Source organism: Schistocerca nitens, chromosome 3, assembly GCF_023898315.1.
Source record: "Schistocerca nitens isolate TAMUIC-IGC-003100 chromosome 3, iqSchNite1.1, whole genome shotgun sequence".
In the NCBI taxonomy this organism is placed as follows: domain Eukaryota; kingdom Metazoa; phylum Arthropoda; class Insecta; order Orthoptera; family Acrididae; genus Schistocerca; species Schistocerca nitens.
Window position 1 is genome coordinate 77812990 of NC_064616.1, and position 27429 is coordinate 77840418.

The following is a 27429-nucleotide window of genomic DNA, read 5'->3' on the forward strand; positions in this document are numbered from 1 at the left end:
CTGAATGTCGCCATCTTGCTATAAAGTAGATTAACAGCTGGTAACAATTTTCTGTGGTATTCTAACGTGTACGTTGACCGAATTTCTCATATGCGACCCACTTGGTAAATCAATTTCTCATAATCAAATAAAATGACAGAATCAAGTAATGGTTTTTGATGGACAAGATTTTCACCTTTGAAAGTTACCTTCACCTAAAAAGCAACATAAAACATATGTATTCTGTACCAATACATGTATGACATCATTTATCGAATCCTGTTCAAATACAACAAAAGTTAGTAAGTTGTCGGAATTTAATGTTACTTCTTTCCATGTTTCACAAAACTGTCAATTTTTAAGCAGAGCATTAAGTAGTAGTTGTTGCTAGTTTATTATTTCTCGCGTATTCCTTGCACTAATGCTGTGAGACAAATGTCACATGATTGTTCTTGGAAGATTGATACTGTACCGAGCACTTCGGTGTATCGGGAAATCTCAATCCTATTCGAATACAAGTATTGGTTGGTTGCCTGGTTGGTTGGATGATTAAAGGGACCAAACTACTATGTCATCAGTCCCTTTTCCTTGAACACACAGGTCTACATGACTGTATCGGGGATGGTCTACCACATATAACCCAGAGGGAGGATACCCCAAGGTCTACCAAAGGTCAACAAAGACCAGGTAAGGGACAAAAAAGAAAAAAAAGGAGATATAGAGACAAAGGCAGGCAAGCTGCCCTATCTAGGGAGCAGCCAGAGCCCCCACAAGCAGAATGCAATGAGGGGATATACTCCCCCCCCCCCCCTTCTACCACTTACCAGATGTGCCCCACTCATAAATGGCCTACGAAAGACTACCAGCATAGACACAGCAAAAGAACCACAGATAGACATAAGATGAACAAGTCGATTAGACCATATGAGAGGGTGGGAGGAAGAGTGAAAGAGCAGGATGGGTGAGGGCCGGGGTGGACCACCAAGCTCAGGCAACCGCAGCCCAATCTGGGCAGAGGAGGCAACAGTGTGTTCTGCTAACCCCTCAATGGACTGCTAAGGTTAAGTTAAAGAGAGTGGTAAAAACCCCCTTCATGAATAAAATGTAAAACTAAGTCAGCCGCTGAGGCATCATCTCCTGATACCAGGGGTAGCAGGTCAGGAAGATCAAGAGTCTGCTGTAGGGCAGCTAGATTTGGACAGTCCAGCAAAATGTGGACCACCATCAAATGGGAACCACAACAGAGGAGATGACCGTGAATCATCTAAGTGTGGCCGATGAATGTAAGTATTGTTTGATATGCCCTACCCCTTGGGATTGTTCAAAATAAATTTATACAAAACGTCAATAGCCAAAGCTGCATCTGTAAATGTAAGACGACCCCTATATTAATCTATGAAACAATGTAAGAACGTTGACCTCAGCAGCAATAGTTTAATCTGCAAATATAAGATGATTCCGTATTTTTTGAATGAGGAATTTGGAAAAAAAAATCTTATAATCTTATAATATATCTTATATAATCTTATAATCAGGTAAATATGGTAGATGGTTTTCTTTACTCACCCTCTCCCCACTCCATTAAATGAGAATACAGGGTGTGGTAGATAAGTAATGAGACTCAGTCTAGAAAAACAAATTTATTGATCCAATTTGTACAAAATGTTAATATTCTTCAAAGTACTCGCCTTGGGCGTCGACACAACGTTGCCAGCGCGTTTTCCAAGCTTCATAGGCCCCACTGTAGTCCGTTTGAGTTATCCCAGATAGTGCCTTCAAGACAGCACGTTGGATGTTCGGAATATCGTCGAAACGATGACCCTTCAGGCATCTTTTGACCTTCGGAAATAGGAAGAAATCAGGTGGCCTCAAGTCAGGGCTGTATGGTGGCTGTGGCAAAACTTCAACTCCAATTCGGGTCAAGTAGGAGGTCACGAGGAACGCTGTGTGCGCCGAAGCGTTGTCGTGGTGGAGACGCCAGCGTTGAGCAAGGTCCTGTCGCTTCCGTTTGACGGCTCTGTGCAATCGCTGAAGGACTTCTTTGTAGAATTCGGCATTGACAGTCTTCCCCTGAGGGACAAACTCTTTGTGAATTAACCCCCGCTTGTCGAATCAGCATTGTCTTGATGCGGGACTTTGACATTCTTGCTTTCTTCGGCCGCGGGGATGCCGGTGTGTGCCACTCCGAGCTCTGGGCTTTCATCTCCGGGTCGTACTGGAATGTCCACGATTCGTCGCCTGTTACTACGTTGTCTAAAAAGTGTGGATTATTTTCCAAATCATTCAACATCTCACGGCAAACGTCCACTCGTTGCTTTTGTTCGGCGGTGAGCACTCGGAAACCAATTTTGCGCAAACTTTCCTCATCATCAAATCTTGCGTAACAATTTGGTGAACCGTAAATTTATTCACGGAGACCTCATCGGCGATCATTTTGAGACTTAAACGACGGTCGGAGTCCAGTTCTTTCACTTTGGCCACCGTTTCATCCACACGACTCGTTGAAGGGCGTCCAGATCGTTCCATGTCTTCAACGGATTCCCTCCCGTTTTTAAATTCATTAAACCACCGGAACACTTGAGCTCTTGATAGGGAGTCTTCTTTGCAGGCCTCCGTAATCATAGCAAAAGTTTCCGAAGCAGTTTTGCCCAAGCGAAAGCAAAATTTGATTGCATACTGCTGTTCTATCGAGCGATCCATCTTCAGCGTTTTCACAAGTGTCACGGGCACACAAACAACGTAATACGCGAAGCTCGACCCTCACTGCACCAGAGCTCCGACGCGACTGCGAACCGGTTCTATTGTTAGCTCAGATCCCCCACCACATGACGTACAGGTGGAGACCGCCCTGCGAGCGACTGGGGCGCCGCGCGGCGGCCAGTCTCATTACTTATCTACCACACCCTGTACCATGGAATGGTTAACAGTGTACAAACTAATGTGACACTTTAATTATTCTTCAGAGAGCAAGTAGTTGATGGTACTGTGATAGTAGATACATGAATTAGTGTCTTGGCACAGACAGGAGGTCTAAGTACTGATACCCAACAGGTGGCTGTTCAGTTTCATAGAAAATCACAGTAATGTTACAGCAATCATACACTGGAACTGGCTACCAGCAAAGTTGGTACTTTGCATCTTGTAAGTCATGTCAGAAGTGTACCTACATTTTAGACTATCATTCTTCTTCTTCATGTGCCGTCTCCTCTAAGAAGGTTGGCTGTCATCATGGCAATTTCTGATCTTGATTTGGCCGATCTAAGGAGTTCTGACGTTGAACAGTTGTACCAATTTTTTAGATTGTCAATCCAGGATGTCCGTCTTCTACCCCTCGTTCTCTTCCCACAAATTTTCCCTTCTAGTATTATTCGCAATATTTTGTAATTTACTCCCCTAATAACATGGCCTAAATATTGTAGCTTCCTTACTTTAATAGTTTTAATTAATTCTTTTTCCTTTCCCATTCTTCTTAGGACATCTTGATTAGTAATCCTCGACACCCAACTAATTCTAAGTATTCTTCTATATGCCCACAGTTCAAAAGCTTCTAAACTGTTCATGTCCTTCTTTTTAAATGTCCACGCTTCCATTCCGTATAATAATTTTGAGAATACATAGCATCTTAGCAACCTCATTTTTGTGTTTAAACAAATGTCTCTCGAACAGAATGCATTTTTCATCTTATTAAAGATACTTCTGGCCTGTCCTATTCTCGATTTAATTTCTTCTGAGCTTTCAATCTCCTCATTTACAATTGTTCCGAGATATTTAAATTTACGTACTTGATCGACTCTTTCCCTATTGCTTGTAAGATTTTCTTGTTGGTGTGTTTTAGATATCACCATGAACTTAGTCTTGCTTACGTTAAGAGTCAAGCCAAATTCTTCACTTTTTTCTGCGACTTTGTCAAGAAGTAATTGTAGATCTTTGAGGTTTCCAGCTAGTAGTACAGTGTCATCAGCAAACCTAACATTGTTAATGTTTAGCCCATTCACTTTAATGCCAGCTATTTCATCTGATAGAGCTGTCTGGATTATGTCTTCTGAATACATATTAAACAATAAGGGTGAGAGAACGCAACCTTGTCTCACACCCCTCTTTATTTCTATATCATTCGATAATTCATTTTCTACCTTCACGGTTGCGGTTTGATTGTAGTAGAGGTTGTATATAATGCGGATGTCTTTCTTATCAAGTGTTTTCTTTTCTAACAATTCTATGAGATGATCATGACGAACTTTGTCAAATGCTTTATTATAATCCAGAAAGCACACATATAGTGGCTGGTTAACCTCCATACATCGTTGCGCTAATATGTTAAAAGCAAACAATGCTTCTCTTGTACCGAGGGAACTTCTAAAACCCAATTGTGTTTCACTTATACCTTCTTCTACTTTTTTGTATATTCGTTGGTGTATAACTTTTAGAAATATCTTTAAGGTGTGACTCATTAAGCTTATTGTACGGTGATCATTACAAGTTTTGGCATTAGCCTTTTTGGGTAATGTAACAAAGGTAGATGTCAACCAATCCCTAGGAATAATTAGACTATCATGGGCCACTTAATATCACAACCCCAGGGAACAAACACTGTACTATAGGATGGTCCTCAAGAAAATGAGCCAAAATGGCCACATAATTCTTGGTAGTAATGTGACCTCACAGGATAACCATGGGGCCCATGAAATATCACAATATGGCTGCCCATACCATCACCCAACCCCCACCATATTTTACTCTTGGGATGTAAACTCTGTCAAGTTGGAAATGTGTGAAAGAAGGCTCATCTAACTAAACGACTGTTTCCATTACTTCACAGTGCAGGTTTTAAAGCTTTGGTACCACATTTTCCTGTTACGAGCATATGCGTCACTGGTGTGCAATTTTGTAATTCCAGCTTGCCCTGCAATTCCCAGCTTCTGGAGCTCCCTTCAGGTCATTTTCGCACCGACATGGTTCACAACTGTTTAACACTCAAGTTACGTGACTTTTGCAGCTGCCATCCTCATATTTTGTCACAATCCTCTTCAATGATGACATCCATCACAATCAGCCAACAAACACTTTCATCCATGTTGGTGCCTTAGTGGCTGATGTTTTTCCACTTTCCCTGTATGCAGTATAAATATTCAATTGGTGCCTCTTGAAATGCCAAACACTTCGGCTACTTTGGTTATAGAAGCACCCACCATACACACACACACACACACACACACACACACACACACACACACACACACACACACACACACCAATAATTTTCCCACGTACTGAAGTAATGATCTGACAACTACACTGTTCTGACCAGAATTGACACTTGAAACATATTGATGATAGTGCACACGTGCTGTTCGCGATCAAATAACAGTGTAACCTGCAGGCTGATTAGCATGTGCATTTATGTTTAAGCACACATTTCTGAGTGTTTTCATATTTTTGTTCAGCCCCTGTAGGTGTTTGAGACATTTCCTGAAAGCCCTGGTCCTACAACATTCGTTGAGAAAAATTGTCCAGCAAAAGGTTGTTGCAGTATTTCTTGATACTGACTGCTCAACAGCTACAACAAAACTGGTAGGCGATGTTCCAGTTGTTCACTAGAATATGTAGGAACAGGTCAAACCATATACAGAAAATGCTTACACAGCAATAATTTCCTAGGATTCTTTTTAATTTGAACAAACTGCATGTGGTTTCAAGAGTGAAGCAAAACCTATGAACAATCACAATTTTAAGTTTTCTATTTTCCATTCTAAAAGACAGTGTTGCTTTACGCAATTTGGTTGAAAAATGTTACATGCTGGTTTAATAAGGTAGGATGTTGCCTCTCAGGAACAGAGTAAGGAAGAAAAGATTAAAACAGTACCATTGTTCATATTGATAACAACTACAGTAATAACAAAATAAATGCTGTCTGTCTTCATTCACATCTTGTTCGAAAATTCTGTTCTATATTTGATTAATCTGGAGGTTGAAAATATCAACTGTGTTTGCATATTTAAATGTTTATATTATAATATTCTGTGGGCTGTTTTACACTAACAAGGGGAAGGAATCAGACGTGGCCATCCAATTTAACTCATATTTGGCAGGTCGCTCGAGTAAAACCTAAAATGAAAGCTCCTAAGATATTTTGGTTGAACACCCCACTGTTTTTGAGAAAATGACCCCTAATGTTCATGATACAGAAACAACTTAAAACTGACGGGATTGACATATAATTGAAAAGTGGCAATTTTTCATCATTATTTATGGGGTTCGTTAACACATATTTTCAAAGACATCAAGGGAAGAAACTTTTAGGTCTGATGCATATCACAAGGTAAACCCTGTACAATGAAAGTGCCACTGGTGTAGCAACCAAGGCAGTGCCACTGGTGTAGAACCAAGGCATCTGGCAGCTGAACAGAGAACCTCTGTGCTAGTCCCAAATGCTTTCTGCAGTTCCTCCCCATCCCCACCCTCCTCCCCCTTCTTAAAACCGTAAGTTGCCAATTATTTTGTCCGATATTGGATTCCTGGGATGCACAAACTAATACAGTTATGTATGACAGCACATTCATCAATGGCAAGGGTCAACAGATTTACACGGTAGAAGTGATACCGCAAAACCATACACCTGTGCGCCAAACGTATGTTGTTTACTATTACAGCCAAGTCATAAACTTTATTTCAAGGCTTCAAAATTGCAATCTGCTCCTGGAAACTAGCACGAATTGCAGAACTGCGCAGATATAATAATGATTCACAGTATAATGTGTGTTCAACTTTCAGCACTGATTTCTCAGGCAATGTTATCATGTATGTGATATACACCACAATTAATTCCCAAGAAAGAAATATTTTTTAAATATTAATCAAGTCTGTTTTCTGCCAAATGTAGTTAAAGATTACATTCCTTAGATGCTCTTTGTGCTGCAAGTATATTTGCTTTGAATGTTTCTATCACAAGCACCATCCATCTAGTTGTTTGAAGGAAATTGAGGACATGTAACACAGTAAGTGAAAGAGCCATTATAAGGCAACCATGATTTAATTTTTAATTTTTTACTAAACCAAGTTATTTGAGAAATTTATTTTCCTCCTTGTTATTATTGCTTATTGATTTACTAGCCTTAGTGACCTCCTATGCCTACCAATTTTGAAACAGAAAAAAAAAAAGAAACTGCAAAATGCATTTGGAAGTGAAAACAGCTTCTCTTCTTCCCCGCCAGGTGCCTTGGGCACTATGCCAGTGCCACTTTCGTTCAACGGCATTTACCATACAGTTACATAAGCAGTAACCCAAAGATTCTTTCCTCAATTTCAATGAAAATATATGTTTGCTGGCCCCAACGTTCAATTTTCAGTTATCTCTTGAGCTCACCAATTTTGAGTCAGTTGCATGTCATGAACTTTAGGGGTCTTTTTCTCAAAAGCGGAGGGGTGACAAGGCAAAATATCTTAGAATCTTACATTTTAGGTTATACATAAGTGACCTGCCAAATAAGCCAAGTCAGTTGGCCACATCTGAGGCATCTTTTAAGACAAAGTATTCATCTCTCAAGTATCTGTCATTAGGCAATGTGGTGTGCAGTCTCCAATTTCTTGCATACTGGTATTAATACTTTTAAGCATACTGAACAACTGCTTACACAGACACTGGTTCACTATATTTGCTATTAAAACTGATCAATTTTAAAAACTGGCATGCAGTCTACTGTTGAAAAGTTGATTTAATTCACTGTCAAACAAGTGAACTGTGGAACCAAAACACTTTTTGGCACTTCCCCAGGGAATTAGAAGTATTTTTAAATGAGGAAAAGGCTGATATTCTTCTGTTTGAAAATTCCCACTTAATGGAGCCCAACAGTTCCACCACTTTTGTTGTTACACTGAAATGAGTAAGGCTGCAATTCCTGGACCAGCATGCAGACTACATATGTGGTTGCACAATATACAAATTTTGAGTGATAAAGGAAATTTGAAGTACAGACATGTGATACCTCATTGGGTACAGGCCATTTATTTACAATTAATGCACGATTAGCACCACAGAAACCTTCCGCCACAAATGCAGTAACAAGTACTGTACATGAAACGAATTAAGACGAGGCAAAAAACAAGTTGTATTCACTATAAGTGGATCACCAGTAGCAATACTGCAACTTGTTTTGCAGCCATACACTATTCTTTTGAAGGTTTTTCTAAATCTGAGTAGTTTGCATCTTGCCATTTGAGTAATGTATTAGTGAGTCTGTATATTTGGTTCCTGCGTAGTTCTAAAGTTGAGAAACACCACCAGAGCAGCTTATACCCATTGCCAAATTTTGTGCTATTAACACTCTAAAATTACGTGTGGGAATAGAAGTGAATATGTTATCTATAAATTCAGAAGCTGGTACAAAAATATAATTAAGTGAACATATAGTCTGTATATTAGGAAACAAGCAGAAAACATCACTATTTCTGGCTTCCAGTCACACTGGAGTTAAAAGAGTTAGGAACTTACCTTACAAAACCCATTTCTTTGCAATAGAAGTACAACTAACTGTTAATGCGATTAGAGACAGCTAATAACTACAGCCTTTGAAGCCTACTTTCCTATTAAAGGGACTAACATTAATGTCAGAAATAAGAGCTTAATATGAAAGAATGAAGGTAGTCTCTTGCAAATTGGCACATTAATATCTATGTGAGGTTAGGAAAATTGTCTGCATGTAACTGATTAATTATTCCTTATCAGGAGACATGTTCATGTAGACAAATTTTATTTTTTCATAGTTATCTATTGTCAGTACACAGGCCATTATTCTGCAAGTCAGCTACCTATACTACCCAGCTGTTCATATAAAAGATGTTAATTCAAAAGAAAAAAGTAAAATTTGGAGATAATTTTTTTTCCTTGTAGGGACTTCGATACCTTAGCTGCTAAAAGGAATTATATGCTATGGCAGAATTTGATTGAAATTTAAAATGACAATATACAGCTATGAGTCTTAAAAGAGTTAGGAACTTACCTTACAAAACCCATTTCTTTGCAATAGAAGTACAACTAACTGTTAATGCGATTAGAGACAGCTAATAACTACAGCCTTTGAAGCCTACTTTCCTATTAAAGGGACTAACATTAATGTCAGAAATAAGAGCTTAATATGTGGCTCCAAAACAACTTAACAGCGACAGAAAAGCTTTGGTCGTATGTTACAGAAAGAATGAAGGTAGTCTCTCGCAAATTGGCACATTAATATCTATGTGAGGTTAGGAAAATTGTCTGCATGTAACTGATTAATTATTCCTTATCAGGAGACAAGTTTCACTTTTTGTACCAAATCATGTTCTGCAATATTAAAAAAAAATGTAATTTTACCATATTACACTAAAGGCAGCGTACTTATTATTAAGATAAAATTAAGAAATAATACTCTGCAAAATTTTAGAATACAACACACAATACTTTGACATAAATATTGAAACATTTGTGCGCATGCAAATGAATTTCTTAACCTCATCATTGTAAACTGTAACTGTGGAAGATGGGTATAAACAAGAAGAAATAATAATATTTTGCACACAACATACCTGAAGCTGGATTCTCCCTCCCTGTTTGAACAATTACTTCCACGCCATTCTCTACCAGTGGATAAGGGCACTGAAAGCCAACAGATATAACATGAAGTAATGTATTCCATAATTTTTAAAAAGTTCCAAAATATTAACTTACAGACTGCAGGTGCCATTTATCATTATGGAATCAATGTGTGTCAAACAAAGGGAGAGTCTGGACTTTATCGTTGCCCATGTAGAGCACAGTTTTTAATCAGATACTGCTCACCTTTTCAGTGAATTACTTCCATATGTATCAGTTAAGAAACCAATGAATTTTTACACCAAAAAATTTACTATGAATGACACCATTACATATGACAATGTTCACTGTACCCCACTGTAGAATATGCACATACACTGATGGAAAGACAATGAGGAACCTGAGGGGGGCAGGGATGGGGTAGGGGTGGGAGGGTGTAGTTGGCATAGACTCTTTGTAATCTGAAACATGCATGAAAGTGCATTCATCTGAAGCCCTAACTGTCAGCTCCACTCGACAGTTAACTTCTCTGAGGTAAAAGACAAAAAACACCAATATCCACAATTAAAATCTGTCCAAGTCATTACTTTTACGTGATAGTAAGATCGAAAAGAATGCCATAAGGAAGGCGTGGGATTGTTTTATAATTTACAAGAAATAATAAAAATAACTGCCCATTAGCATATAATTACAAAATTTTGTGTACTACATTGCACTTCCAAGTGCTATCTCATGTTGTCCATCAGCTGACACAGCAGTGAAGTCCAATGTGCACACACATGAATTTTAAGCACTTAAACATAACAAAAGAGTATCAAATCATTAATTTTTTAATAACTTGCACTTCATATCAACAGCTAAACTGTTGCAGCTGTAATTTGTTACACAACAGACTATCAAAGGAAAGAAAGGAAAGGGGACTTTAATTTGTTGACATTGAATATTTTATAACAATTCCTGTTGCACAGTTCTTATGATAATTTTTGAATAATGCATGTTTTGCTGACAATGAAACAGTTCCTTCTTTATTCTACACCTACATAGATACTCTGCAAACCACCATACGGCGTGTGGAGGAGCGTACTAGTCATTTCCTTTCCTGTTCCACTCGCAAAGAGAGTGACGGAAAAATGACTACCTACATGCCTCTGTGCGATCCCTAATTTCTTGTATCTTATCCTTGTGGTCTTTATGTGTAATATATGTTGGTGGCAGTAGACTCATTCAGCAGTCAGCTTCAAATGCCAGTTCTCTAAATTTTCTCAATAGTGTTTCTCAAAAAGAACGTCATCTTCCCTCCAGGGATTCGCATTTGAGTTCCTGAAGTATCTCCGAAACACTTCGTTATTCTCTCTAGTTGTCGCGAGAATGCAAAGTGTCTATTGTATGATGAAAATAAACATTTTGCCTATACCAGGCACATTTGATAAAAGAAAAATTAATGCACTCAGGCACTTCACAGTAATTACTAATTTTACCTGGAAGAAATGGTTGTGGCCATTGTTCTGCATATTGTGCACATACCAGGCACACTTCATCAAATTCATAACATTGGTGATACAAACTGACAATGCAGAAGTGACAGAAGTTTAACAATATTGTTCCACTGCTAAACCTGGAATGACAAAGAACTAATGAAACTATATCACCCAACAATTTTGTGAAAATTGCTTTAGACTGTTGAAAATTTTTCTTGTCAGGGGGCTGACACATACTTTCATTTCTGGTTGGAATCTGAATTACATTAACAGTCTTTTTGTCGTCATCCTAAAGACCAATGCATCATTATGTCCCTTAAGTATCCACTGAGGTATACGAATGTGCCGTAGCATTCATTGGCTGCGCAAGTGTGTGTGTGTGTGTGTGTGTGTGTGTGTGTGTGTGTGTGTGTGTGTGTTTTTCCTTCCCCCCCCCCCCTCTCTCCCCCCCTTTTTCACTTTAAATGACTAAGTGTGATTTGAACGAAACCTGACTGACTGGCTTTCACACAGCATTTTAGTGAATAACAAGAACCTCTGTCTTCAAATCAGCTACAAATTTTTCTATAGAATTACCTATTAATGACATCTCTTCTATATGTTTATTCCAGGTAAACTTCATAATTTTGTGACTTCCTTTTCCATATAATTTCCTGAATCTGTCTGAACAGGTCTAAGCAGCCTGGAAATCGGTAATGCTCATCTCACTTGCAATTAAGGGCACCCAGTCTCTGATATCTTCTTTGGTAACGATGCACCGACTTTCATGGGCAGCTCTAAATCTTGCAAATAGTTTATTTTACACTTTTGCAAGTTTCATTCAGGCACATATTTCGTACTTTGTGTAAATCTTTCTTCCATTGTAAAACTCATGTTCTGATTTTGCAAAACGACACTAGCTTTGTACACTGTTTATGTATAAGCGCTTTCTCTCTCTTTGGTTCCCTAAAACTATTATAGCCTTTTCTTTCACACAAAGCTAATACTGTATATGTTTTCTTTAGGCTTGAAAGGTTCTCTATTTTTGTTCTAGACTTTAATCTGCACAACAATCACCATTTGTACCACGATTCACAGAATCATCAGTTAGTGCCTGTTTGTTCTAATGTTTCCACAATGTCTAACAAAATGTCGCTATCATTTAAATGAAAGCCCAAGAAATTAACTAACAAATAATACATATCTAGGTCTTTTGGAGACGTAGACGATTTCGGTTGCATATCACATACTTCATATTTCATCTTTGCAAGGTCGTAAACACTAACTGGATTCCCCATTACTGAGAAACTCTGAAACCTGCACAAACATAGATGCTATTAGCAAGCATGAACAAAGAAATCATGAAGAAAATTAGTTGTTTTATTTCCATTGTTAACACTTAGCAATACCACAAAGGCAACTGCTGATTATTATGGATACGAAATGAATTGCAAATGCGAGCGCACAGTAACTGTGAAAAACTGATTCTGATAAACTATCAACCAAAATCAAAATTTGCTTCACAAATTATGATCACAGTGCCATGTTATCTGTTTACTGATGTGCCATCAGTCAAGGATATGTACCTCCCATGTTGCGCATGTGCTATCTGCTACAGCAACAGCAAAGGTATACATTTCTCCAGATGCCTTGCAAACTAGGAATCTGGCAATTTTCAACAGTTTCTAATTATACTTACTCTGTGTCTTAGATAAAATTTTGACATTGTGTTTCTTTAGACGTATTCTTCCTGTATAAAAAAATTTTCGGGCGAGTTCTTACAGTTCCCTTGTAAGAACGCTATTTCTTTGAGGGGGCAGCTTGATGCCACCAAGTATAATTACATATACGTGACCTTGCAGTAATTAGAATGGTCTGAAAAATTCATCTTTTCCATCAAATTAGTACATCCAAAAATGACAAATTAGCACTGTTTCTACAAACTGATTAGCTACAAGAAATGGAGGTGAGTAACCATGGAAAAACTTTTAATCTGTTCACAATATTTACCACTGAGTAATAAAGCAGAAAACTAATGCCAGTTGAAACAATGATGAAGTGTCTGCCTTGCTGACAGATACAAAGTATCAGTCAGAGACATTTTATTTCACAAGCAAGCTAGTTAATACAGAACAGGGATCACCTATAGTGAATTATCCAATCAGTAGGTGCATTTGTCATAACATGAAAAATTGACCTATGATGAGGTGTACAATAAAGCTTTCACAGCAGACAGATTATCCATTCTAAACCATCACTTATTTCAAACAAAAATAAAATCCCTGAAATATAAATTACATTCAGTCTTTCCTAAGTAGCCACCCTGGTTAACAGTTTCAGTATTACAATTTGAAATATGCTTTACAATTTCTGAAAGTGGATCACAACTGTTCCAGTCCATCGAAATTTAGTTGAAAGGGAGGACGATTAGGGTATTAATTTGACAATTGGGTGTTAACCACACATCCCCAAATGCACAGAACAACGAGTCACCTCTCTTTTACGTAAAATCTTTGCCAAACATCACCACTAACTTACAAAGGACAGGAGGATCCTCTTTATACCTACAACCAAGTAACTCCAACATGCCACAGCAAATAATGAGTGGTCCATCTATGCCTTGAGCCACTAACAATGCACCTGGACCAATTTAAGGCCCAAGTAACAAGCCGTTGCTTGGAGTACCAAACCTAAGAGGGGCACCAGAGACACCAGAACTAAGATTTCTACACAGGACATGTCACAGTAGCAGCTGCTTGGGGCATTGAGATGAGTGTGTTCAATATTTGTATAAAGTGTGTGTGTGTGTGTGTGTGTGTGTGTGTGTGTGTGTGTGTGTGTGTGTCACAATTTGTAGCAAAAACTGTCACTTTAATGTGTGCAGGGGGTCATCATAATTTGCTTATGCGGAAAAATGTCCTTGCACCACCTCTGCAAAGCAGGTTATGACACCGCCTACCTTGACAGAAAATAATTAACTTCCAACTTCAATTAATCTCATAATGTACTGAAAAAATATTATTCAAAGTTGCAGTTCCTGGACATATACGCTTATCTTGTGGTGTTTCAATCTCATAATATGACTGCAATAATCAACAGTAAAAAAACATGCTGGTTATGATCAACTGCAATTTTGATTAATATCTGGGCAGTCATACAAATTTTGGCATACCAGGCAGCATTAATTCCGTCACACCACCAAGCAGTACATAGAATAGTCAAAATCTATAAACTGAAGAAAATGATAACCATGCAACAAAGGCCAAGTCTCTCTTAATGGAACTTTACTAAATGCCCCAGCAAATACCTGAGAACTTACTACGAAGATAAAGGTACGCCAGTTACAGTCACAGTGCACTAGTTTACCGAAGTGCACATGAAAGGCCCAAATATTAGGTGGGCCAGATTTCTATAACAGCCATCAAATCTTGTTACAAAAATGAACTGATATACAGTGTCATTCGTGAAAAGTCACTTCACACTCAATATCATCACATTTTAAGTATGTTTCTTACCAGCACTACAAGATCTAATTTCACAGGGAGTCCCAAATCTATCAGCATTTCTACAGAGCTTGCAGAATATCTATTGCTAAGGTCTTTCCCCAAATTTTTCAAATGTACTGGAAAGCTGTGGGCAAGGGTGAAATGGGGTGGAGTGTGCTAAGCAGATGACATTTGCTGGTTCTAAAGCATTTTCTTGCCAGGAATGCTCCCACTAAATTCATAGGTGCTTTGTGACCCTGTGTTCCAATAGTTTTTATTTCCTTTGCTTTTTCTTCCAATCACCTTCACTTCTGCAATGGAAAGGAAGGAAATAAGGAAAGAATATTGGAGTTCAATGACCCATCAGTGGTAAGTTCATCAAAAGCTCTGATAGGACAAGGACAGGAAAGGAAATGGGCTGTAGTGCTTTTAAAAAGAGTCCTGACATTTTCCTCTATTGATTGGTGGGAAATCATGGATAACTTAAATCCGAATGGTTAAACAGAAGCTACTCAAAACCTGTTTTTTTGTTTTTTAGTAAAACTGGCAAAGGAGGAGGAGGAGGAGATATCAACAGCTCCCTTTTAGTTGCTTGTTTTATAGCTACTGGAAGGTTTGGTGTATTTAAATACTTCATTAGAAGTACTTTATTAGATTGTAGAGAACAGCAGCCAAATAGGTACCCTATGACATAATGTGCAATTATTGGTGTTTGCATGTGCTTCTATTCCATGACTGCACAAGTTCTCTACACTGGAGCACACACACACGGCTGATGGGCAAGATAGTTCAAGACAAAACTCGAGGGTTGTACGTGTGACTAACATGCAGCCGTTACGCAAGTTTAAGGTGAGCATAAAATACTATTATGTTCTCCTTATGTACTTAATCTTAACAACTGGAACCCAAATCTCTTATTATCTATGCAAGTTCTGAGGTGAGGAGACAGATAAAGTCACAAGTCATTCCTACTTACATGAAAGATCCTCTGACAGATGAACATAACAATACGCCTATCGCTGATTGCAGTCTGTTGTTGCATATTGGAATAGTGTTTGTTCTTATGTTGTTGCTTTAGAGCACAAAACAGCTGAGGTCATAAGTGCTCATGAATAGTGTTTGTAGCCACATATAATGAACCCTCTGCCAGGCATTTAAATGTGATTTGCAGAGTATCCATGTAGATGTAGATGTAATGACCTTTCAGGAGGGAGAAAATCTCATATGTAGGAACCAACATCTATTTCAACAGCTGATGTCACATGAATTAAGCTCAAGACAACCATCCACATGACTCATGAGGCAGTAGGCAGCAGCTGCTACGTTCCGAGTCTTGTTTCTTAAATTCCTGACAGAATTTAATAAATATCTATAATGTTACTTAGTCAAAAAATATGAGCTTACAGGAAAGCTATATGATTGTAGTGCACAGGGAAGTTGCAATAAGACCTGCATTACTGAACCAATAAAATATTTAAGAATCTGAGTCTGGCATGATTTAAGGTGGAACAAGAACCTGTATTAACAACCATCATTCAATCAGTTCTGTAGTATTAATCGTTAAGCCTGGGGCTCTTACCAGGGAGGATTATTAGATCATACATGGTGCTTTAAATCGCCCCTTACAAGCTTCTAGGAATTTTAGAGGGGACCGAGTAGACAATATTTTGAATTGGAACCCATGTTCGGAAAGGCCAAGGTAATCCAATCACACAGCCTCCTCTATCTACGGATATGACTCCATTGGACTTTTTCCTCTGGGGTCAAATGAAGAGTTTAGTTTATGAGACTCCTGTAGAGACAGAAGAAGATGTGGTGACATGAATTGTGGTCACTACAGGACAGGTTGCAGAGACACCAAGTGTGATAGTGTGTGAACATCATCTTTCATTGATAGAATCTGTGCACAGAACCTGGTGGTCACCATAACGAACCTTACTTTAGTGGATCAGAATGCTACCCTCATTTGAAAAGGACAAAACACGTTTATAGTAAACAACAGTGTTTGTGGAAACTGATTAAGTTTCCTTTTTGTTTTTTCAGTTATTAATGAGTGGAATTGTGAAAAAAGTCATGTACTGAGTTATGCCTAACAAATTTAAAAGTGGTTGCGTTACCAAACTGTCTTCAAATAGCTGTAGCATGGAAATGGTACATTTCCAGACATGGGTTCCAAATCAAAATATTTTCTACTCAGTAACGTCTACAAGTCCTAAAAGTTTGTAAGGAGAATTTCAGAGCACCATGTATAGCAGATTTGAAGAAGGGAGGAAGACTGGGATTTAGGTCATTAGAGATGGAGCACAAGCTCAGATTGTGTCAAGGACAGGGAAGGAAGTCAGCCATGCCTATTCCATGATTTAGGGAAATCATGGAAAATCTAAATCAGAACATTTGAAGGACAGTTGTGTGCTTTTTCATACATTCCTTTAATTTAATAAATGTTTGAGCACCATGATGATGCTCACCCAACTTCAGTGGCAGTTGTTAGAAGAGAGGCAGTACGCATGAATGGGGTTATTTTTAAATGCGGAGAACATACAAGGTGTACAAGTTTGCTTCCGCCGTTTAACGATAGGTGGCCACAACGGTAAGTAGCGGTCGAAAGAAACAGATCACAGACGGCAGGCAGTCAGCTTGGACCTCGGTCAACATAACCTCATTGAAACATTAGTTGATTTGTGTCTGCATCATAAAGTTGTTCTTAATTGAAAATATCAGTTTACAAGCCTAATTCTCATCACTTGTGGGAGGTGTTACTGTTTTGTTTCAATATGAAGAAAACAGCAGCCGAGTCTCATCGAATGCTCTCAAGTACGTATGGTAAGGATGCTATTAGTGAAAGAACGTGTTGTGAGTGGTTTCAACACTTCAAAAACGGTGATTTTAACATCTTAGACCAGCATAGTGGTGGAAGAGAGAATATTTTCGAAGATGCAGAATTGGAGACATTGCTGAGTGAAGACTCACGTCAAGCTCAAGAAGAATTGACACAAATAGTGGGAGTGACACAGCAAGCCATTTCAAAACATCTCAAGGCTATGGGCATGATTCAGAAAGAACAAACTTGGGTCCCGTGTGAGCTGAAACCAAGAGACGTTGAACTGCATTTGTGTGTTTGTGAACAGTTGCTTCAGAGGCAAAAATGGAAGGGATTTCTGCATCGCATTGTGACCGGGGACAAAAAATGGATTCATTACGATAACCCTAAACACAAAAAATCAGGGGGATATCCCGGCCAAGCTTCCACATCAACAGCCAAATCAAATATTCATAGCTCCAAGATCATGCTCTGCATTTGGTGGGACCAGCTCGGCATCATGTACTATGAGGTGTTAAAACCAAGTGAAACAATCACAGGTGCTCATCATCGAATGCAATTAATGCATTTGAGGAGAGCATTAAAAGATACGGCCACCGCAATACAGCAAGAGGCACGATAAAGTGATTTTGCAGCACAACGCTCGACCCCACGTTGCAAAAGAGGTCAAAATGTACTTGGAAACATTAAAATGGGAAGTCCTACCCCACCCGCCATATTCTCCAGACATTGCTCCCTCTGACTGTCACCTGTTTAGATCAATGGCCTGGTTGACCAACACTTCCGATGTCATGAAGAAGTCACAAATTGGATCAATTCGTGGATTGCTTCAGAAGATGAACAATTTTTTTTTTCGATGCGGGATTCGTACACTGTCTGGAAAATGGGAGAAAGTAGCAGGCAGGGATGGAAAATACTTTGAATGATACATGTGTAACCAATTTGTTTCATTAAAGCCTCAAATTCTGGAGAAAAAACTGTGGAAACAAAGTTGTACACCTTGTACTTTCCAAAAACAGTCATGCAACATGTGTTGAACCCTAGTTTCTTTTTCTTTTATATTCCCCAAACATTAATCTCATGTAACAACAGCAACAATCAGGTGAATTTGAATTTGCGCATAGGTTTACTGAAAGCAGTTTCTCCAATGTAGTAGCATTTGTAACACACAGGGGGAAAAAAAGGGGGAGGTGGACCTCTGCTGCCACTTTTATCACCGACTGCACCACCCTTTTACTAGAAGTCCAAACTGCACTTGTCAGTTTTATCTGACTGAATAGTAAGGTTCAGTACTGAACCACTTTCATTATTCCAAAAGTTCTCACAGTAATGTTAATCATATCACATGTGGTTTATTGTTACCAATAAATGCTGAAAATTTTATTTACTGATATCAAATTAATCAAGCTTTGGATCCAGTCAAAAACCTAATCTGATAAATCTCTTGGTCCTGCAAGGTTCGCAAATCACATAATACTTTTAACTTCACCACTGTTTACAAATTATGATTTCTTTAGGCTACAATCAAGCAGTTTCCTCATTACTCTGTCTTCCACCAAATTTGTGGAAAATTCTGATTCTTAGAGTATCCAGTTTCATCAGTGTTATATTACCAGTCCATTATCAGTTTGAATGGAGATATATTCTATTAGTTTTGCCTGGTACTTTTCCTGAACACCTATAAAAACATGGTTGTAAAACTTCTTTCTCATGGTAACCAATTTCTTACTCATACATCACTACCACCTATGAAAGAAAGATACAAATTAAATTCTTACTCCTGCTGCAAAAACAGGATTTCGCTATTCATGTTAACTATGTTAAAAGGAACCTGCAAACAAAAACTGGGTGCTTATCTTGTCAAAATTGCAGTTATTGCTGCCTCTATAGCAGAGCAAGCCCTCAATCCATGATTAGCCTGCTCAACTCCTGCAGATGGAAAATATTTTTATTGGCAGTACTTGGCCGTAGCATGAAGAGAAGTGATAGTATAATCTTCTGGAACACAGAACCTTCTGCTAATATTCCAGGTTAACTAAGAAATGTCTATGTTTAACTCATCTGATGAGGTTATGCCACACTTTGTAGTCACTCCCCAGGATAAGGGTGTCAACTTTGTCAACAACCCAGTTATAGCACTCTTTCCAATCTCAGAACAACTGCATAGAGAAGTTGTGCACACTTGTACCATATTTCACTGCCCTTTCCTTTCTTTTCATTCCATACTCATTAGTTATGCATAAGCACAGGACAAGCACTCATTACAACCATCCGCGTACTACACACAACCATCAGGAAACTACACACAACCATCCACATACCACACACAACCATCCACATACACTTACGAGAATGGCAATAGCAAGTCTCTACACTAGTATAGCAATGCAAGATTTCAGAATTGTTCCCAACACTAAGCAGGTGTGAGAAGGAAGGTGGTGTTAGGAAGCTCCTGATAAATTAATGGCAAGTGGATGGCAGGGGAAAGGGGGGGGGGGTATATCACAATAAATGATTTCCTTTCTTCTCAACTGAGCTTTCGCACAAGCAGTAGTATAACCACATTCTTTAAACATCAATAATGTATAATGAACAATATTCAGATAATTAATGCACTTTGAAATATTATGTATCTTGGAATTTGTGATTTACAAAACTCATTTCAATTAAATTCTTGAAATTCCCTGATTATTCCAGATGAAATGCAATTCCCTGGGAATTCTAGGTTTTCCAGAAGAACCACCAGCCTGAACATGTGACTTAGTTTTAATTAAGGCCATTTTAGCTAAGCACATGCAGAACTGGATAAGAATAGACCAGGGAATTATTATGTCCTTGTTTAATTTACTTATACTGATTTTGAAACACAATAATCTAAGGGAAGATGATCAGGTGAGAAATTCAATCCCACTCCTAAAAGTAAGTACCGCATAATAGGTGCAATTCAAACATACGCCTTTAGCACATTTTTATATTTTCTTTCAAAGAAATTACAATATTATCAATAATTGTCACAAACACTATGTAAGCTATGAATGTAATTTCAACTGCAGTGGAAATCAGTGTCACTTTCCTCTGTCAATATTAATTTCTAGGGAAAGCACAAACACACCTGAATCAATTCTAGCACTATTTCCAACCTCAGAACAGCTGCATCATTTTGATACAATGAACAAGTCAGCATTGGTGCAGTGCTGTAGGTAAAAAGCCAAATTCATAACATTTACAATTACTCACGATTTCTTAATTATAAATGAAATTACAGAAACTATGACAAGTTCTTAAATATCTTCAAAGAAATAGTATTTCTGAACAACTTTTTAATCCAGTGTGTGGGCCACAGTAAACTCATTTCCACACATACAATATAATGTGAAGTGAACATCTCCAATTTCTCAATAATTCTCACTTTCTTGCAGACTCCCTATTTTAATCTTAAGAAATAAGTCATTTTCCTAATCTCAGGTAAGCATTCAGTCAACCAGAGCACTAACAAATTTGGCAAAAATTGAAAGTTCTCATTTGTGACCCTACCAGTAGGTATCGCAGAATTCACATAACATAACAAACGAACTGCAAGAAAAATAATTATTCAAAATTTGATAGCAGTACTTCCATTTACTCATTTATTTACCCCATGAGCTTTGTTTTGATTAACTGCCACCTCACAAGATACTTGAAGGAACAATAATTGTTGGCTATCATGCTTTCTACCAGCAGGCACTGTACACACACTATGATCTGCAAAATAACTATTTCAGCTTTAAATTTGCACTCAGATCAGTGATTGACAGTTTAAAAGGGCATTTAAGCAGCAACAATATTTGGAAGTTTAATATTAAACATCCTGAGCACCTGCTCAGGGTGGTGTCCCAACAACATAACATTGCAGTAGGCTGCAGTTTATACTCCACAAGATTAACTGCTGCTAATATGTATCCATTCTCAGTGCATCCACTAAGCAAATTAATAAATAAGCAAACACACAGGCGGACACTTCTAAAACCATTTTTCGAAAAAGCATGCATTTTTAACCAAATTTCTTATAAATTAGTTTGTCATTAATAGAACTCACATTTTAAAATAGAATGGAGAAATTAAACTGCAATTTACATACATTACATTGGTCATATTCCATAGATCCCACTAAGAGTGGTCTCTGGGAAATAGAAATAAGTCTAGCTATAAACTAAAAAATTTAACCAAAATCCTTAATTTTAGAGCTTGCTAAAGATTCTCTTCAATAGGGTAGGAAGAGTTGTCCAACTAAGTTCATTAATTCAGTTGAACACCACATTATTTACATGGGATTTTACACATCTGATAAGTTGTTGAATATATGTGCACCCATGTACCTGACTCCTTTCTATACTAATGTTATACCTTTCAAGTCATATTATATCACTCTGCTTCATGCTAAAATACTACTAATCAGAAAAACCATATTAAACCACAAAACTTCAACTTCTGTTGGTGTAAAAATGTGATGAAAATTAACTGACACACAATACTCAAGCTTCTGTAAGTTTGAAATACAGTTTATGAAACGAATTCAAAGGCTAGTTTCACATAGTTAAAACCGAAAGAAGTTAAAATCAATAAAGCACACTTATGTATGCCCCAAACACTTTATATTGGAATTTGCTACATTAATTACTAAATACTTAATAACTTTGTGGCACACACAACTGAAACACTGTTACTTTGACAGCGCTTCTGCATCTACCAATTGTAGAACTATCACACTTAGAATGAGTAGGCGTTTAAGGGTGGGGGAGGGTGTTCAAGTGAGATGGCATACATGTGTCACTGCCATCCACCCCCCCCCCCCCCGCCACCTACTCTTCATTAAGAGTGATAGTTTCACAGCTGCTAAGGTGCAGAAGACACTGTCATAGCAACAGCATTAAAGCAGTGTTTACAGAGTTATTAAATGTTTAGTAAATTACGTAACAAATTCGAGTTCAGGATGCAAATGCTTTCTTTGACACTGTTATTAAGAAGAGACATTTCTATACACATAGCCTGTGACAGTAATAATTGTAAAGGAATGCTATCTTTCAGGTACTAGTTACTCACAGTTTATAGATATACATTACTGGAACTAACAGTTATATATGACATAACTCACTTTTGGATCCGGGCACATTAAGCATGCCTCTGATAAGTTCAGATGGAAAAAAAGTAATTTAGTGGTGACTCCATTCTCAAGGCAGACTGGGCACAATCCGTAGTCTCCCAAATCCATCTGTAAATGAAACAAAACTAACTCAACTTCACAAACATATGTATGTGATATATTGAACATATGAGATCGTTCCTAATATTCCATTTCCGCAGAATCCATGTTCCACAAGCTTCATGCGTTAGTAAAACACTGAAGTAAATATAATTCCACAATGCCTTCAATTACCGCACTACGTTTGGCATCTATCATGTATTTGTACATGTACATGGCAGGTATAACGTCTTTCATAGAAAACAAAAACTGATACTATTTAAAGTGACTAAAAGTCCTTACATGAGCTGCTAATTCCTTCCTTAACGATAGAATATTTAACAATAAATGCGACTTGACAGAACAAATATAAATCCAATGGCCCCATTAACAATACGCGAGGCAGATAAAAAAAAAAAAAACACTGGGATTCTGAAGTACTCTAACCTACATGCAAGCAAAGCTCTGAAAAGCATTAGCACCTAAGATAAGTGTAATTTACGTTAGCTTCTGAAATCAATCACTGGTTGTATTGAATTCACTACATACGAGTAATCACGTACTCGACATTGAGGTTAGAATTTCCTCACATTCACACATACGACTTTTTTTTATAAGTTATTGATGGTATGTTATTTTTGAGACAGGGCTGAAAATTACCCAACTAAAACAACATGTCCCGCAATGGATACATGAACAAAGTAACTGTATAAATGAAAACTAAAAGCATCACTACCAAACACTCTACCTAGATTCTACTCCCTATAGAAAATACTAATCTTATACAAATAACATCTTTTCACTCACCTTTTAAAACTGCATGCAGCTTAAAAGATTTTATTGGTAGGATAGAACGCGGCACAAATAGTATTTATACGTGGATGCACTATAATTTCAACAATAACTGTAGCAGTACATAATTAAAACTGGCACAATGAAGTCCGATAATTTAATAACATTGTCATCAGTCGTAAAATGCTTAAATCGTACATTGGTAACATACACTAAGTATTATTACGACCCTCCTCAGTTCTGCTTTCTCAACATACTTGTATATAAACACATATAAGTGGCTACACGTATTGAACTAACATTTTCACTCGTTTATGCGGTTCGCGTAGCCACACATTCACACAACACGGCCACAGGTATCAAAATCTACCAACAATGTCTACCCTCCGCCGATAACCTACAGGGTTGCAACAAGTACGATGGGGCGTGTAAGATCAGAGACAACTAAAAACCGAATCGCAGCCCTCTCACGACAACATGTCAAGAAACACGGAAATGAACAGATTTATTTTAGCAATTGCATATCTTGCATCGTGTATGAAACCGGACTTTCTGTTACGAGTTGAAACAGAAATTTTTGTCGAATTTTGTTCAGTATTCAATAATTTCACACACGGGCAACAAATGCACATCGATGACAACAAAATTAATCCATGTGCTACCGACCGTTTCTTCCCACTCAAATGGGAATATACAGGTGTGTAGTTGAATCATTTTGTCGAACCACCCCCCCCCCCCACAGTGTGTCATAATCAAAATGTTTGTTTCCATATTCTTAGGCCTAGTAAAACTAATTCAAGTGCTTTTGCAAATGAGACGAATTTAGATGCGTGCGCCTTGTGCTACTACAGGCAAGCCACAACGTAAGAAAACGGTATCATGAGCGGCGCCGACTTATAAAAAATATTGGGGGAGGGGGAGGGGGAAGAGGCATAGTGGGGGTCCTGCCCCAGAAAGTTTTCTAAATTTCACATGAAAAATAGTGAGTTTTAAAGTTTTTAAAGCATTTTAGAGTCATATGATCAACATTAGAACCCCGAAAACTGGACTCTTGATAACTCGACACTCCGGGAAACTCTGCAAGCCTGACACATTTTTTGGCTTTCGAAAGTGAAACAAAACATAAACACGCACGGTATTTTCGTAGCAAGCTAATTTAACTTACGGTAATAATCATGCTTATAGACTATTACAGAGCAGTGAATATATAGCTCTGTAAATACTGAAATTATATTTAAATAAATCCTAAACTATCATTAAAAGAATAAAACATAAAATATTTCTGTCACACAGTAATAGCGCTTTGATTAATAAATGAAAGAGCTAATTTAAGCTTACTTTGAATGAGGCTCGGGGTTCATTAAATAAAAACAATATCTCATAGTTAATGCTTTAATACAGTTAATAAAGGTAATACAGTATGCCTAAAACTTTCAGTCAAAAAGTATGTAAATAGCGGGTTTTAATTGGATCTTACAAACTAAAAAAAATTTAAGTTTTTGAAAATAACAAATACAGTACTATAGTAATGTAGTAATATAGTACTATACTAGTACCAATATTTCGAAACTGAAAATTTAACATTATGTATGTATTTAATTCTATATTTTATAACTATTTTAATATTGCTCTAAATGCCATTGTTAGGGCTAGAGCGTCTTTAGAAAAGTGCAAATGTCGACCATCTGACTAGATTACTGAATATGAAGAAGTTGATGACTGGTCGGATATCCAATTCATCCAAAACATCTCGGTGGGCATGAAGAACAGCCAAATTGTGCAATCGCTTCTGTCCTATTGTTGATCAGAGATATGACTTCAGATGTCTAAGGGCGCTAAATGACCGTTCTGCTGTTGGTGTTGTGATTGGATGATGATGATGATTATATTTGGTTTGCGAGGCGCTCAACTGTACAGTCATCAGCGCCAGTACGAATTCCCAACCATTGCTCAGACCAATCTCGGCACTTTCATGAATGATCATGAAATGATGTCCACAACACAAACACCCAATCATCTAGAGGCAGGTGAAAATCCCTGACTCCGCTGGGAATCGAACCTGGAGCCCCGTGCTCGGGAAGCGAGAAAGTGACCACAAGACAATGAGCTGCGGACTCATGATTGGAGCTACTTGGAGAACCTTAGTGCACTTTACTACTTCACATAACGTTTCTCCAATTGCAGGCTCTTGTGTAATGTACTTTCTTACATCACACATCTTTTTTAAGACCTGTTGTTTCTCATTAGCAATAACGTTTCTCCAATTGCAGGCTCTTGTGTAATGTACTTTCTTACATCACACATCTTTTTTAAGACCTGTTGTTTCTCATTAGCAATATCGGCTAAAATATTGAAGTGTAAGAACAGTCTCTCAATGTCTAGATCATTTTTGAAAAACTCAGTTGATCTTTCCAAATTTGTTTCAACCTCTGTTTACTAAAAGCAAGCACTCTTGATCAACTGCAATGACCTGTATGAGTCCAGTTGAAGCAAACCGCTCAGTAATTCAAGATTCCACCATTTCACAAACTTCAATGTAAGTAGCTTTGTAGTATTCCTTTGGGATTTTGAAAGAGTGTGGTGAGCTGGCTTCGTTGTTGTCATACTTCTTCAGTATACTTTGATTTCGATGAAGCATAGGATCATCAACTTGTGAAGGTTTTTCTTCTAAACACAATTCCCAAAAGTGTTCAAAACTATCCACCTTCCATTCAATATACAAATCAGGCCCTGATATATTTTTTCCAGATCGGCAACACTTACATGAGGGCATTGAATTTTTTCATTGACACCCTGTACTGGGTTCATTGCATGGCAATAAAGACATAAAAACAAATAAGTCTTGAATTGTAACATTGACTCAAGGTAGCCTGCACATTTGTAACGTGCCTCTGTTTTGTCCTCTGCAGAACATGTTTCAAAAAACTCTAGAAGTTCTTCAAAGTTTTTCAATATTGTCAAGATATTAGAAGCTCACATAGTCCATCAAGTTGAGCGAAGGGCTCATCGTCCACCTTGATCGTTGTTGCTCTCACAGCATATTCTTTTGAAAAGTCCCATCCTTTTGTTGGATTCCCTTACGGTGTTTATTAAGTCCCTGGCTAAAGCCATAATATCCTCATAGACGTAAGACGTGCAGAGACTGTCTACAACTGCCAAGTCTAAACTGTCAGCAGTGCAGTGCACATAACGTGCTTTTGGTTCTATATCCAAACTTAACTTTTTTAGTCCTTTGAAGTTGCCTCTCATATTCGAGGCACCATCATAGCACTGTCCTCTTAAGTTATCCATTGACAAATCAAGACGGGCAAAAACGTCTTTTAAAATCCTAAACAGAGTTTGTAATTCAGTGTTCGTGGTCTTGTATAAGCCAATAAAGTCTTCATTGATGATTAAGGAATCATCGACAGTACGAATACAAAACGACACTTGTTTGTGAATCGAAGAATCACTTGTTTTGTCAACCATAATAGAAAAATATTCTGTCTTCTTGATTGAAGCCAATACCTTTCTCAACACAGACTTTCCTAGTAGATCAATGATGTCGTTTTGAATATCATGGGACGTCCACTTATACCCCGAATGTCCTAACCAATCTTTGAAATCAGGTATATCATTCTTTTGGAGTTTCAACAATTGAAAAAAAATTGAGTTTACATCTCTGTGTCCTCTAACTGCTAGTTCTTGTCGGCATAGAAATTACACGGTAGTAAAAATTGTCTTAAGAGCTAAACGGTCTTTCTTCATATCACTATCTAACTGTTCATTCAATTGGGAGGCCACACTTAGATTACTGATTGAATTTAGTTTCAGAACACCTTCTTTATGCATAAATATATTTTCATGAAGACGGAAATTTTCCAAAGCATTTTTCCAGTTAGAAAACTGTACTGAAGTAAATACATCTTCTTTTTTTTGAAGAAAATTCTAATAGATTTTTAACATCTGCCTTTTTGCAGGCTTTGCAAAGCACATTTTCGGTAGATGCTTCATATTATACCATGCATATCTGATCAACCAAAACTTCTGAAATGATCTTCCCTTACCAGACTGTTCAGGTTTCAGCTGTGAATGGTTCTCGTCTGAAGACGACGAAGCAATTGATGACACAA

At 37.8% G+C, this 27429-nt stretch overlaps 1 protein-coding gene across 1 annotated transcript in view; it reads right to left on the reverse strand.

Moving 5' to 3' along the window:
* LOC126248039 (uncharacterized) overlaps positions 1-23694 on the reverse strand; it is a 71323-nt gene extending 47629 nt beyond the window's left edge. The window contains exons 1-3 of the mRNA XM_049948660.1: positions 23333-23694; positions 22439-22555; positions 9538-9607 (exon numbers count right to left, since the gene is read on the reverse strand). Coding sequence (XP_049804617.1) covers positions 9538-9607; positions 22439-22555 — 187 coding nt within the window. The 5' untranslated portion in view covers positions 23333-23694. The remainder of the gene's footprint in view (positions 1-9537; positions 9608-22438; positions 22556-23332) is intronic.
* Between the last annotated feature and the right edge of the window lie 3735 nt (positions 23695-27429).